At 39.7% G+C, this 15,089-nt stretch overlaps 1 protein-coding gene across 1 annotated transcript; it reads left to right on the top strand.

Annotated features, from left to right (window-relative positions):
• Nucleotides 1-4,102: 4,102 nt before the first annotated feature.
• On the top strand, nt 4,103-14,826 carry pigs.L (phosphatidylinositol glycan anchor biosynthesis class S L homeolog; the record flags this gene model as incomplete). Its single annotated transcript, NM_001093961.1, is given in 11 exon segments — nt 4,103-4,244; nt 5,326-5,437; nt 6,346-6,435; nt 6,907-6,998; nt 7,506-7,740; nt 8,109-8,251; nt 9,737-9,851; nt 10,159-10,304; nt 11,343-11,443; nt 12,498-12,708; nt 13,860-14,826. Coding segments are annotated over 11 exon segments (1,663 nt in total), but the record flags the coding sequence as incomplete, so codon positions are not given.
• Nucleotides 14,827-15,089: the final 263 nt, after the last annotated feature.

Raw genomic sequence — 15,089 nt, 5'->3', positions numbered from 1 at the left:
TTGATATTGACTGAGGGTTAAAGAACTTATGCAGGCAATGTCTCTGTACGTTTCTTAACACGAATAAGAAAATAAAGGGAAGCTGCCCAAATTTTGTGTAGAACACTGAGCAATTTCTTTTTGGCCTCTCGTTCCCAGGCTTGCGTGTGTATTTTCTCGGCACAATCCACCTGTTTGTGCAGTAACAGGCGGATCCCGTTTCTGTTACCATATTCACAGGGTGGTATTGGCAAATTTCCATCGGCAGAGAAAACCAATCATCCAACATTACCCTTAAAACAAGGAAAGCACCATTCACTGGGGGTACCAATGTCAGGAATTTGAATCCAATCATTATGATTGTTTCATTTTACTTACTTTTCCCATGTATCAAAAGCAAGGACTAAGACTTGTGCATGGGTAGTGCACAAAAACATTACTGCACCTGCCCAAGTCTAAAGCTGGTCATAGACGTGCAGATTGTTAGCCTATGTCAGATGAACGATTGTCTGTGCCAATCTTCCAACCTGCAACTAACCAGATTAATATAAAGTAGTAAAGAGAACAAATCACACAATGCTCAGACAGCAATCATACTTCAAGGGCATGTAAAGGCAAAAAAATAAAATCCCATTTTTACGTTCTTTAATGAAAAAGAAACCTATCTCCAATATACTTTAATTAAAAAATGTGTACCATTTTTATAAGAAACCTGACTGTATGCAGTGAAATTCTCCCTTCATTTACTGCTGTGGATAGGAATTGTCAGATGGTCCCTAACTGCTGAGCAGGGAAACAATCAAACTTATGAACAGCAGGGGGAGCCCCCGCCTTACTTCCCAGCCATGCAGAACTCAAGCAGCTTTGTTTATGACGATCCCTAAGCAGCCCAGACCACACTGAGTATGTGCACAATCTTAGTCTTGCAAAGATGTTTAACAAAGTTACAAGATGGTGACCCCCTGTAGCCAACTTTGAAAGCATAAATTATTTGTGTGATTAGGCTTGTGGTGCAGTAAGTTCATGTTTATATTTAGTATACAAAATACAGCATTTCTAGCTTTATTCTATTTTAGACTTTACGTGCCCTTTAGGTTATGTCTGACAAATAGACAGTTTCCCAGTTTCAGGACCCCCCGAGCAGAAGCATGTGTATGCAGGAAGAAGAAAAGTAGCGCAGGGTGTGGATCTGGGCCGGGCGGGGACCACCAGGTTTTTTCCCTGGTGTCCAGCTGGCCCAGTCCAACCATGAATACATACAGAGATCTCATCATTAGCTCATTCTTTTAATCTGTCCAATCAACTGATTGACCAATTGCCATGGTATGAAAAATGTTAGAACACTCCACACACTGTCCGAAAATCGTACAAAACCTTGTATAGTACGATGGTATCTCTGCGTCTATGGCCATCTTAAGTCTGATAACAGATCCCTGGGGAAGGAAAGATGGTGACACAGTGGTGCAATAGTGAATGAGGCATTCCTTGTCCATCATGGAGCACTATGTCAAAATACCAACAACCCATTCATGTGTTTACTTTAATACTTACCAATGGAGCTTCGGATTAGGTAATGTCCGTGCTGGGATAGATTTGTGGTTGGACTCTCTGCACTATGAGAAGATGTAATATTCCCCTGTGGACTATAATGAATGTTATAAGCCTAGTGTTATTCCCATTCTTTAATATTCATTACTTTTACAATTACACTGGAGTTTACACAGTATCCATATTTGGATACTATTAAATCGAAGCAACAAACCTATCCATAAACTTTATAGTGAATGCAGTACCCCTTCTTGTAAAATATAAGGATATTATAAGTTACTGAGTTCCATGACTATATACAGGTCATGGAACTTCGAGATGATGTCTAATGTCCTCATATTTTGCAACAGGGGATACTGGTATTTTATAATACACAAGTTTCAGTGAGTCATGTGACAGCAATTACATCATTAACCTCCTATTATAACCGATGACCTTACTAAGCACACACACTGGTTCATGGACATGGTTTGGCTAAGAAACCCATATGACTACAAATGTTGCTCCACCACCAACACTGGAACAGAAGAAGAAAAATGCAACCCACCAAGGAAAAAACAAATGCAGTGCCATTTTCTTACCTTTCCCATTTATCCCTCTGCAGACTTTGATTTTTCTTAAAGGTTTCAGATTTGCTTTGTATGTTTGAGACTTTGTATGAGGAACCCTGAGAAAAGTAAGACTGTGGAGATACTATTTCCCAAGGGTGGTTCCTCCTAAAATGAGCATTGGTATAAAATGAATTAACTGGGAGTGCCTCACATATTGGCACCCTCGATTAATTTGCATTTTCCTTTAAGGAAAAATATGGAAAAGGGGAAGCAGAAGGATAGAACATACTAGAGGAAGAAAGATGGAGTTGGGTGATGGAAGGAGAGATATTAGGAATTAGGAAAAAAATATACTGATAGGGAGAAGACAAAACAAATGAATAGAAAGAAGGAGAAAGGTGAACAAAATTTGAGTAAGGGGAAAAGGAAGGCATGATAAGGATAGAATGCAAGATGAAGGAAGAATAAAGCAAATGCTAAAGGGAAAGAAAAAGGCCTAGAGAAAAAAAGGTTAAGGAAGAAAAGAATGAAAAAGATGGAGATCAAAAGAAGTTGGCAGAGGAGAAGAATCAGAGGAGCTCGGCCAATGCAAGCGAATTTCTCAACTCGCCACACAGACAGCGCCCCCCTGGTTCCATATTTCAACGCGAAAATTCGTCTCTTCTAGTGCAGAGAGTGCGATTTCAATCTCTGCACTAGCGTCATGGACCCCCCGACCCCTTCCGGTGCTGAAAAGGTGAGTGCCATGGGGAGGGGGGGGGTGGCAGAAGGAAGGCCCACTCGGGCGGCAAAATGACCTGAATAGAATGAAAGTGGATGTAGATGTCTGTGTCATATTTTTGCTGATATCTTCTTGGATTTAAAGGGGTTGTTCACCTTCCAACACGTTTTTCAGTTCAGTTGTTTTTCAGATTGTTCCCCAGAAGTAAATACTTTTTACTTTCCATTATTTATTTGTTACTGTTTTTCCAAACGTTAAGTTTAAAGTTTAATGTCCCTGTCTCAGGTGTTTCAGTCTCACAGCTCAGTAATTCAGGCGCAGACTCTAAACTGTTACAATTTTGCAACATTGAGTTGATACATTTCTCAGCAGCATCTCAGGAGTATTAGTAACTATTGTATCAATTCTAACAGCTGCCTGTAATGAAACCCAGGGATTCTGCTCAGCAGGGACAAAGATAATAAATGTATCAACTAAATGTGTCCATTTAGAAAAGTTTACAGGGTCGCCGACCCCCCTTCCCCAGAGCTGTTTTAGAGGGAGTAACTATTAATATGATACAGACTGATAATCTGAGACAATTTGCAGTTGGTCTTCATGTTTTATTTTTTACGGTTTTTGATTTATTTAGCTTTTTGTTCAGCATCTCTAGCTTTGGCATTTCAGCAGCTGCAGTTAAAATGCTCAGAAACAACAGAGCAGGGGACAGGCAAATTCTTTCCAAACCAATGTTTTCGTTCCATACGGAGAATTACACCAGTATTACGTGGAAATTAGAAAGAATAGTAGTAACTGCTGCATTTGCATTTCTCTCCAACATTCATTTGTTCAGTGGCAAATGCCATGTCATGTCTAAAAGAAATGTTGGAAAGAATATATGATGTGTGGTAAAACCTTAGTTCCAGCATAACTCTACTCAATCACTGTGTAATTAGGTATTTACAATATATTATACGTGTCCACACCCATCACAGACAGAGGTAAACGCAAAATGAGCCGCGCTTCTTGCCGTAGAGACTGGGTCCCTCTCAGTCTCCTGAGCGTTTGTATGATATTTCGCTGTTATACCTTGCGAGCGTTGATTGGTTAACCGGTAAGTTTCTGTTGCTTGATTGGCTTACACTTCTCCAATGACCAACAAGCCGCATTGACAAGACGGAAGAAGAAAGGCAAAATGGCAGCACCCATCAGAAGCTTTGATGCTATTGGTAAGTGGGGCTAATAATGCGGTGTATGGCGAAGCGGCTGGATTGTATACACGTGTGACAGTAGATCACTGGGTATTTATTCTTATTTCCTTAAAAGAGACTTCCCGAGGGAAGCGAGCGGTGATCGCCATCGCCTTGATTACTGCTGTGCTGGGACTTCCCTTGTGGTGGAAAACTACTGAGACGTACCGCGCCTCGCTGCCCTATTCCGAGATCAGAGGGCTGGAAACCTTACAGGTGAGACCCTGGGATACAACTCTCAACATCCACAGGCAGACCTTGGGCATTCCTTGCATATTATATGGAATATTTCTTGAGGTCTACATCACACTCTTTTCACTAAGGTGGGACTGCAGAATCTTCAACACAGGGGAGGAATGGTGTATTTCCCTGTTGGCACTCCCCCCCCCGTTGACAGGTGCAACTCCCTGTGCTGCCACAATGAGGTGCAGTGAGTTGCTCCTGTTATTATATGCAGTGTGTGTGTAAAGAGGGCTCTCCAGGGCCGGATTTACATAGCGGCACCCCTAGGCCACTGACGTTCATCACCCCACCCCTCCCCCTCCCTTTTATTCAGGAAAATGGGGACTGGCACACTGTAAATTCAAAAAAATGATTGTATCTCCGGTGCATCTCCAGTGGTTCTGAAACAATGTGGGTGTGGTTGGACAGCATGCTGCCTCCCAGGGTCGGACTGGGGGGCTTGGGGCCAACCGGGGCTACTGCCCCAGGGCCCCCTCCGGCCCTTGCTGGCGTTCTAGTGCACCGTGTCGCGTTTCTGCATACGCATGCGGGTGCGGCAGTGGCGGAACTACCTGGGGAGCAGGGGGTGCAATTAGGCCAGGGCCCCCCGGCAGCTCGCGCACTGCCGATTTCTGGCCATATCGGCCGGTTTTGGGGAAGATAATCTGGTATGGAGGGGGGCACGGCACCACGTCAGTGCGCACAAGCAAAATGTTTATTTTCCTGCGACCCCCGCAACACTAAGAAGCGGATCTGGCACGACGGGGCCAGAAACTGCTGCCCCATTAAATCCTGCCGCCCTGGGCATTGGTGGCCCTTGCACAGATCCGAGCCTGGAGCTCTAAAGAACTGCAGAGATAAATGAAGGTCCAGTCAAAGTGGACAAGTTTTTTTTTTTTTTTATATTGAATGTGCCCAGACTGTAAGTATAAATTTATAACTGGAAGCACTGACATATTCCACAGCATGGCACATACTGACAAACCAATACTTTGTGCAACGAGGGTCCTGCTTGCAAGGGCTTACCGTCTATAGGGGCTCTTCTCTAATTGTTGTCATGTTTTCCATCAATTAGCTCCAGCTGACTGTGCCAGTTGAAATAATATTTGGGAAAGCAATACTGACAGCAGAGCAACAAAGAAGAATTCCCTCAACATGGTCACAGGAGACCAAGACTGTAATAAATGGTAAGTGTGTATTTTCGGCAGGGCGTATTACATTTTACCTTTCAAAATCAAGAACTCTCCAGTACAAGTGGACAGCAGTTTAAAGTGATACTGACACTAAAAATTTTCTTTTTAAAATATTAATCTACAAGTTACCTATAGGTCATGTTGATCATTTTTTCGCTGATAGTTGCATTAAATTGTCACTTGAAGTTCCTTAACCTGACTGTTTTGCCAACCTGACTGTCCCATCTCAGCCTGTCAGTTTCTAATGCTAATGGACTCCTGCGAGACGAACAAGGTAGTAAGAAAGGTAATGTAAAAGCATCAGGAAAATACATTTTTGGCAAAAATAGCATTCAAAGTCAATGTTACAATAGATAAAAAAAAAAAAGGTTATTTTCTGATGTCAGTATCTCTTTAACTTCCTCAATGTTCTGTTGCAGTCAGACAAGAAAGTTCAGGTTCCTAAAAAAAAAAACATTATTTGGATATCCTGGAAATATTGCTGGATTTATCTTTCCATAAAGTATCTATTTAAAAGGCAAAGCAAAGACAAGGACAAACACAGAAGAAAGACTCTTTCTACCATACTAGTTACACATTTTATGGTGCATGTAATCTTTAAGGAAATTACTATACAGTTATTTCAGCACAGTCACCAAGACTTCATGTTATTATTAGATCTACATCTGAAAATGCCTACAGAAGGTCTAAAACTGGAATGCATGATTGTTAAGTATTGCTGGTAACTACTGTCCAAACATACTAATGTAACTGAAATACAAGACTAGACAAGTTCTGTTAGATCTTTTACATCTTTAAACCTATGAAGTGTATGCATTGGTCATATAATTGATATTGATTGGAAACTATGTGCTATTGCAATGTATAATCTTTCCAGTTTATTTTGCTTGTTTTAATCTTAGATCAGACAAGTATTACCCGTCATTATGAGTTCAAGTATAGAAGGACAAGCAATGAAGAGGAGGAAGCACTTGGTCTCCAGAGTTTGAAAGGTATTGGGGGTAGGGGGTTTCCTTCTTTATACTAAGAAGAAAGAAAGAAAATTTCTTTTTTTACAATCTGAATGGATGTTTTCAACTGTTCTAACCTGCAAAAGTAAAGACAGACATTAGACAAATCTCATATAGCGATGCATTTTCCGAATCTTGCCACATGATGGCATTGTTGAATATTTTTTGTTGCAAAATAAATATGTTTTGTAGGCATAAAATTTATTAGCAGTTGGCAATAATCTTCATTATTTCCCTGTAATGTAGATGTCACTTAGTTCTTTCTCATATGCCCAGTATATTACCCTTGATAACTAATAGTTAATTGATGTATTCTCAGACATTACATTACTTATCCAAACTGAAAAACTTGGCTCACTAATGATTGACATTAAATAACTAGAAACTGCACAGCCACAACCTTTAAATGGAGAGTTTAAATAGAAGAATGAATACATTCCTATCTTCTTTTAGATGCTGATAATGCTCTCCAGAAGCTAGGTGAAACGGCACAAGGTTCTATTACTATCTTCATTTTACAAGAATCTTCCATTCTTCTACCTAAGGTACATAAAAGCATTGCATCATTTAACAAACAACCTGTTCTTAATTCTGTGCTGGTACATTAATTTTTGTTTTAATTGGACAGCAGCTCTCCAGTGTTTCCCCTATTTGGATTTGTTAGTTGTTTCTGTTATTTGCATATTGTAATGGAAAGGGAAATACTAAATTACACTGGCAGCCATACTATAAATAGTTATATAAATACCACTTTACATGTGTTCTTTTTGGATTGTCTTAACAAAGTGTCCTATCGGTACTTACATCAAAATTCTGAGTAATTGTGCCCTTGAATTTTATCATGATTGTTTATTGGAGTGCAGTACTGTGTGTGCATGTTTAGCTCCCTAATCATCAGTGACTTAACTAGAGGGATGATACGGTCCTTGTGGTGGGAGCAGGGGGAAACAGGGGTCTCACTGGGGTGGGAGGGGGGGTTATAAATACAAATATAACAAATGAAGGCACAGACTATATATATGTGATTGATCCAGTGTAATTCTTTTTTCTAGGGCATCAGTGTTTATATTGGAAAGCATCGCAGAGCACTAGTCAAGTGTACCTTGAGTCCATCCTTGAGTTCTGAAGACATTCTCAACACCGTCTACAAGAAAGTAGAGCATGTCATTCAAACCATGTCATTTACAGATGAAACTGTCACTGCAGCGTTGTCTGATAGGATTCCCACTGGCAAGTTCAGCAAAGAAGACTTTGAAAATAGCAGGCGTGCATTTAAGTCGAGCGCAGGTACATGCATCTCTTATAAGTACAATTCCTGTCAGCCAAATGTGGTTTTGAGGGATTTAATTTATAGAGCAGTGAGTGACACTTCCTTCCTGTTTGTCATCCGCTTTATATTTTCAGTAAAGCTGCATCTTTCTTCTACATAACAGCATAACATATCTTGCTCGACAGGAAGCACACCTGTAAAATGGATGAAGTGATTTTGAGCTTTGCATTAAATACATTACCCCCAAAAATGGATGCACCACTTGTGCTTGCAGTGCTATTTGGAGATGTTTTATGGGCTATTGTACATTCAGATATATATAGACAGAATGTTTCATTGTTTTGTTAATGTATAGTGGCCTAATGACCTGCTTTCTGTTTTTCAGGTTATGAAATTACATTCAGCTTGCTCAATCCAGATCCTAAATCCCATGACCTGAGTTGGAACATAAGCTCAGCTTCAGACCAGTTTATTCAGCCATTTTTAGACAAGCTGCAGAACGTGGCTAACTTCTCTGTGGATTCTCAGGTTAATAACGTGTGAATACAATATTAGCTGCGCAGAATTGACATTATTTATGTTTCTCTAGCCTTGATGGTAATTGCCATTTACCAAAGAACTTAGTCCCTAATGTCTCCTCAGAGTAAGCATTAATGACAGCTTTTCCTTGCACACCTTCCTTTGCAACCCCAAGTTGCATGGAGCATCTTTCTGACAACATGTTGCCCTTTGCTCTTGCTCTAGGCCCTGAAGTGAACAAGTATATCCAATTTTTTTTTTGTTACAGGCTGTAAAGATGGCTATACATGCAACAAATACTATCTTTGCCGCTATCATTAAAGGGATACTGTCATGGGGAATTTTTTTTTTTTCAAAATGAATCTGTTATAAGTGCTGCTCCAGCAGAATTCTGTACTGAAATCACATGACCAGGGGCAGCTGGGAAATTGACAAAATGTCTAGCCCCATGTCAGATTTCAAAATTGAATATAAAAAAATCTGTTTGCTCTTTTGAGAAATGGATTTAAGTGCAGAATTCTGCTGGAGTAGCACTATTAACTGATGTATTTTGAAAAAAAAACATGTTTTCCGATGACAGGATCCCTTTAAGATTGTTCTATTTCTCTACATACCTTAAGAGCTGAATCGTCAGATATGCAGGTAGAAACAATAGAATTCTACCTCTGTTTGATGATTCAGCATTAACATTTTGCCAGTGTCCGGGCACCTTATACAAATTTTTTCCATCCTCTCCAATGATATCCAAGGCTTTTGCCGATATTGGAAACTTTGTTTCATATGATGAAATATGTTTCTTTTTCTGTGTTTTACTTATTATTTCTCTTTAATTGCTGTAAGACAAGCTTAATATACCCTGATCAAACAATCTTGATTATTAGTAATATAAAGCAAAAATGAGCAGAGAACTGTGTCCCTTCTATGTTCTGCTACAAAAGTAATTTCCCACATCACCAAACAACTCTCCGAGGAGAACAAGTCAGCCCCTGTCTTGACTCATAAACTTACCTTGTTCTTCCTTTAGGGCGTGCATCTATAGCGGATTATAATGAGGATAGTTGGGTTTGGAAGCTCAAACCCCAGAGAGACCAATCTTTGCAACAATTTTCAGTTTAAACTGCAAGCGTGTACAGTATGTATAGCTTACGCCCCTGTGAGCCCGTCTCATTAACCCAAGACTGTGGCTAGCTAAAGAACGGGACAGACAGAGTAATTGTTCAATAGATGAATATGCTTCATCTGGTGACCTGCCAAGCCTTCTTGCATCACATGGGAAAAATAGTTTGGTGTGGGTTAGGTATGCAATGAGCAATGGGATGGCTGCTAACATTAAGGGTCAGATTTATCAAGGGTCGAAATTCGAGTCCATGGGAGTTATTTAATACTTTCCAACAGTCCTTCCAGTTGGAATATGAAAGCAAATATCTGACTTCCTGTGCTTGTAAGTGAGAATTCAGATTAGTGACGAATATGTGTTATTGCTTTGTTTTTCAGACTTTATATTATGCCATGCTCGGGGTCACACCTCGCTTTGAGAAAACAACATCAAGCTATATACTGAACTTGCACAACCTACCTCATGTCATTAACCCAGTGGAGGCTCGGCTGGGTAAGGGTGCTGATCATCATTTGCCCGGAGTTCAGACTATTTCTGATAAAACCACTAAGCTGCCCTTATTAGATGTCTCATATATATAGATAGATAGCTAGATAGGTAGTTAGATAGATAGATATCTATATATATATATATATATATATATATATATATATATATATATATATATATATATATATATATATATATATATATATATATATATACATACACACACACACACACACACACACACACACACACACACACACACACATTTGTACTATACACACTTATGGCGGACTTTTCTATTCTTTTGCAGGCTCCAGTGCTGCCTCACTCTACCCAGTGCTGAACTTCTTGCTATATATTCCAGAGTATTCCCACTCTCCTCTTTACATCCAGGATAAAGATGGAAGCAGAATTCCTACAAATGCATTTCATAGTCCCCGCTGGGGAGGGATCATGGTAAATTCTGCTCACAGTTGTGTTTCCTGCAGTAGAATATTATGTTTGTTTAGACATTTTGACTATTGATTGTTGATGCATTTATACTATTTTTCATTATAACAGCAGTTGTAGTTATTTTATAGCTGATCACAGCTGGCCCATTCTTAGGATACCCTACAGGTGAGCCTACGGACAGCTCAGATATTTGTAACATTTGGCTATGTATGTGGATGCTGCAAATCTATGTTAGCCAATAAACCCACATTGGTCAATAGGATTTTTACTTTGGTGTGTCTACAGTACTATTAAATTGGCCAAATCACAGGGCAGGGGGACCAGGCATAGATTGATATTTATACATTTACAGTTGGAAAATGGCTGTATGCTGTATAAATATGCTTTTCTGGCACTATGGGTAGTCACAGCTGATTTCATTTCTGGTTGGCTGCTTCTGAATTAACACTCCATAGTTGCATAGGCTGGCTTGGGATGAACTCGCCAAGACATATAAGGGGGCCCAGGTGCACATGTCCCAAACCTTCAGCCTACAGAAGTTTTAGTCTTTGTAAATTCCTGTAGTGTGAAGGTTTGAGGCATGTGCACCTGGGCCCCCTTATATGTCTTGGTCAGTTCATCACAAGAAAAATTGTTGGACTCTCTCTCTCTTCCTCTCTGTTCTCTCTCTTCCTCCCTCTCTCTCTCTCTCTCTCTCTCTTGCTCTCTTTCAATCTAATTTTTCCAGTGTGGAAATCCATTCAAATAGCCGAGTCTGGTGGAAGGTTTTTGAAAAATGTTGCCAACAAAGTTATAGTTGCCTAAAAGTGTGCTTTGAAAATCATATACAATTGATGGGCCTTCTTTACAGATTCTGAAGTGACCATATCCTTCCTGCATATTTATAGAACTACATTTACATTTATAGAACTACATTTCTATATAGGAGACAGATCGAGCCTAAATCTAGTCTAGTCTAGATTATGACGGCCAAACTAAGAAATAGAGATTTCAAAGAAATAAGCTCCAGGTCATAACCATTTATTATGTCTGTGTTTCTAGATATATAATGTTGATTATGGAAACGCTGGAGAGCTGCAGTTCCCAGTACACATTGATATTGACATGGTGCGAGTGATGGAAGTTTTCCTGACACAACTGCGGTAAAAAAAAATTGCTTACATTGAAGCTACCAGTACTAATTAACATTTCCCCTACTGAAATATTTTGGTGCATACAATCTTTTTATTAAAGCAAAACATTTGTTCTTTTGTGTAATTAGAGGGTTGAGCAGTTGTATATTACTGGCTCAGTGTTGAGCTAGAGTTGGTTTCCCCTTACACTTAGGCAATGTACATTGTAACCACTGCTGCTTTTTGCTTTCCAGCTGATGGGACAAAGGTATATTTTAAAATCATAATACCTCTACAACTGCGCCTGAATTCTTACTATTCTTCCTACAGCTAAAGGGCAACTGAATACTATAAATGCCTCCTACCATAACTATTATTCTTAATTTATATATCACAGATCTTTACAGAGATTGTACAACCCACTGCAGCATAGACTCATGTGAATGATATACAATGGAAATCCCTATCACGTTCATGTACATTATCGTCACTACTGCCAAAAGCCAGTTAAGCTGCTGGTATGTTTTTGGAGTGTAGGAGGAAACTGGTGTACCCGGAGGAAACCCACACAAGCATCACATACAAACTCTTTGTAGATAATGTCTGACTAGAATAAAATCTAGTACCCCAGCATTACAAGGAAGCAACACTGTCCCTAACTGAATACACCACCTTGCTTTCTTCTCTTCCATGTGTGAGATGCCTTAGTCCATGGCTTATGTTATCACAGCTTTTCCTGAGGAAGACACGGCTCTGTTTCAAGGGGAGAAACTGTTAATTTTATAGTTGAAGAAAAAAAAAAAAAAAGAAACAACCCTAAGCAATGGTTTCTCTTGATGCTTCCCTGCTCATTTCTAGTGTTTACTGTTACAGAAGAGGCATCAAAAGATGCTTCCTGCTTCAATAAAAGCTTTTTGCTGTTCTGCCCATGCTTAACAGCAGGTGATGCTCAAGTTGTACATTTATGATATTATCAGTTTAAAAACTTCCATCTTATTATGCTTAGTGTACATGTCTCCTTTAATACACAATATGTGTTTAATTTTTTGATCTAAGGTTTTTGTATATATTTATATTCCCCCAGATTACTATTGGGTATCACAAAGGCCACTGTGCCTGAGAACTACCAGCTTGAAAGCCCAGGAAACGAGGGTCTGACTGACTGGGAACTAGACCGCCTCCTTTGGTCCAGAGTGGTAGAGAATATTGCAACAGTGGCAACCACATTAACCTCTTTGGCTCAGCTGCTTGATCAGATCGGCAACATAGTGATAAATGATATTGTTGCTTCGGAGGTAAGTGCAGTAATCTCCTTCAGCATTAGAGCTTTTTATATAAGTGAAACATACACAGATTGACTACACTGGACACAATCCGCCTGTTTGCAGAGCATTAGCCGCAGTTTTCAAGGAAAACTTTACCCCCAAAATGAATACATAAGCAACAGATAAATCATATTAAGTGGCATATTAAAGTATCTTACCAAACTGGAATATATATTTAAGTAAATATTGCCTTTTTACTACGACAATAGGATAAAGTGAGTGATAGATGCCAATAAACAATAATACAATTATGTATGAGAGCCAATGGGCCAGGGTGTCCACCAACTAATATGTAAATCTGTATGCGCAACCAAATGGGACTTTGTATGCTGTATATGCTGTGTATGCTTAACCCCTTGCCCATATAGTTCAAATACACTCAATTGCCCTTTTACATCTCTTGCCTTGAACCACCATTTTGTGATGGTCTGTGTGCTGCCTCAGAGATCACCTGACCAGAAATACTACAACTCTAACTGTAACAGGAAGAAGTGTGGAAGCAAAAGACAGATCTCTGTCTTTTAATTGGCTCAAGAGACCTTACATGTATGGTTTGTTTGTGTGCACCGTCAATCCTAGGATCCCAGGGGTTAGCTCTTATTTTTTAAAATGGCAATTTTCTATTTAAGATTACCCAATGGCACATACTACTAAAAAAGTATATTATTATGAGAATGTCCATATATTGCAATATATATTTAAGCTGGCCAACTACATCAAAGTTAACCCATATATGGCCAGTCCTATGCTCAATTTTCATCTGATTCATTAAGAATTCAATTGCTTCATTATACATTTTACAAAGGGACTAAGTTTTACCTGCAACTTACTTGCTGCTTTCAAAGTAAAACTCCCAAACTTGGCTGCCCTTTTATTAGACACCAGTGGGATCACCTGACTATAGTTGGGAAGGGTGGGAGCTACAACATGGAGCTGGTCACTGCTCCTGTATAACTATAACAAACAAGGGAAAGTTGTGCTCAAGTTTGGGAGTTCCATTCTTACTGGAACTCAAAACTTGGATACCTGTGATCTTCCAGATATTTCCCACCTTTATGTGAGATACAGAGCAGTTTTTCGTACCTGTCTGTATGTGTGCATTAATTTGTTTTCTTGCCTAGGTGTACCATGCAGTGTCCTCTGTTCAGATTGCCTTGTCTGAGCTGGAAGCAGGTCACTTGGAGTCGGCATTTCAAGCAAGCAAGGAGGCAATCAGCTCTTCTGAGAAGGCATTTTTTGACCCCTCTCTCCTTCACCTCTTGTACTTTCCAGATGATCAAAAATTTGCCATTTACATTCCTTTATTCTTACCCATGGCCGTTCCCATCTTTCTGTCTCTGATAAAGATTGCCAAGGAATACAAGCAAAGCAAAAAGGAGCCCATGAAAACGGACTGAGGGTTTTACCATTACTGAAGATAACTACTTTGACTTGTAGGAAGCAAACACTCTTGCCTGTGTTCATTCAACATTATGGAAATTGTACCGCTGCCCCTTTTTTAAAGCGGTAGAATCTCATGGGCGGTGCTTCATTTGACTTTTGGTTCAATTTGGTTTTTCCCTTGCCACTTGCCTCTGCTTGTGAGGATCAGTGTCATTGCATGCTAATTTATACTGCATGGAATTCACCTGTACCGCCACCAAAGCTGGTACTTGCTTCACAGTCTCTCATTTACGTTTAATCCCACAGAGAGGCTTGGAAACGAACAACAGAATCTCAGGGAACCAAGCCTTGTGCATTTATTTATTAATTTCCTAGGGAAGATAATGATGGATTTGTGACAATGAGTTTGCCTTTGGATAAAGCCAGAGCCTTAGTTACCCTTAACCTTTCTAACTCCTGTATTATATTTGAAATGTTTGTAAATTCTGTATTCCATCAACAGATTTTGTGTGCTGGTAAATACTTGGCTCTGAGCAGAATGATCAAGGTTATTTATAACCAGCTCCGCAAACAAGAGCAAACCAGTAGGCCCCACTAACTGGAATAAAATGCACTATTATGAATACACAGAGGCACGCAGGCTTGTCCCCCAGAACCTAAATAAATGTCATTTTGTGTGACTGTTAATAAATAGGTTAAACGTCCTGTGCATTGTGTGGCTCCTGCTTTCAGCATACTTGTGCACATTGTTAGCACACCAAGCATATAGTTTACACACTACGTGAACATTTCCAGAAATTGTGTGCAAGGACTGTACTGTACATTGCTGCAGTTCCAGGGTTTTCATCCCCAATTCCCTTTAATAATAGTTCTCGGCTGTGGATCTGAATGTGGTTTAGTGGAGCAAATATGTAAATGACAAAGGACTCCCATTGGTCACATTGCAATCCAACAACTACTAGTGCACC

Source organism: Xenopus laevis, chromosome 2L (assembly GCF_017654675.1).
Source record: "Xenopus laevis strain J_2021 chromosome 2L, Xenopus_laevis_v10.1, whole genome shotgun sequence".
Classification (NCBI taxonomy): domain Eukaryota; kingdom Metazoa; phylum Chordata; class Amphibia; order Anura; family Pipidae; genus Xenopus; species Xenopus laevis.
The sequence above is the reverse complement of the archived record's forward strand: the minus strand, read 5'-3'. Positions and strand labels throughout refer to the sequence as shown.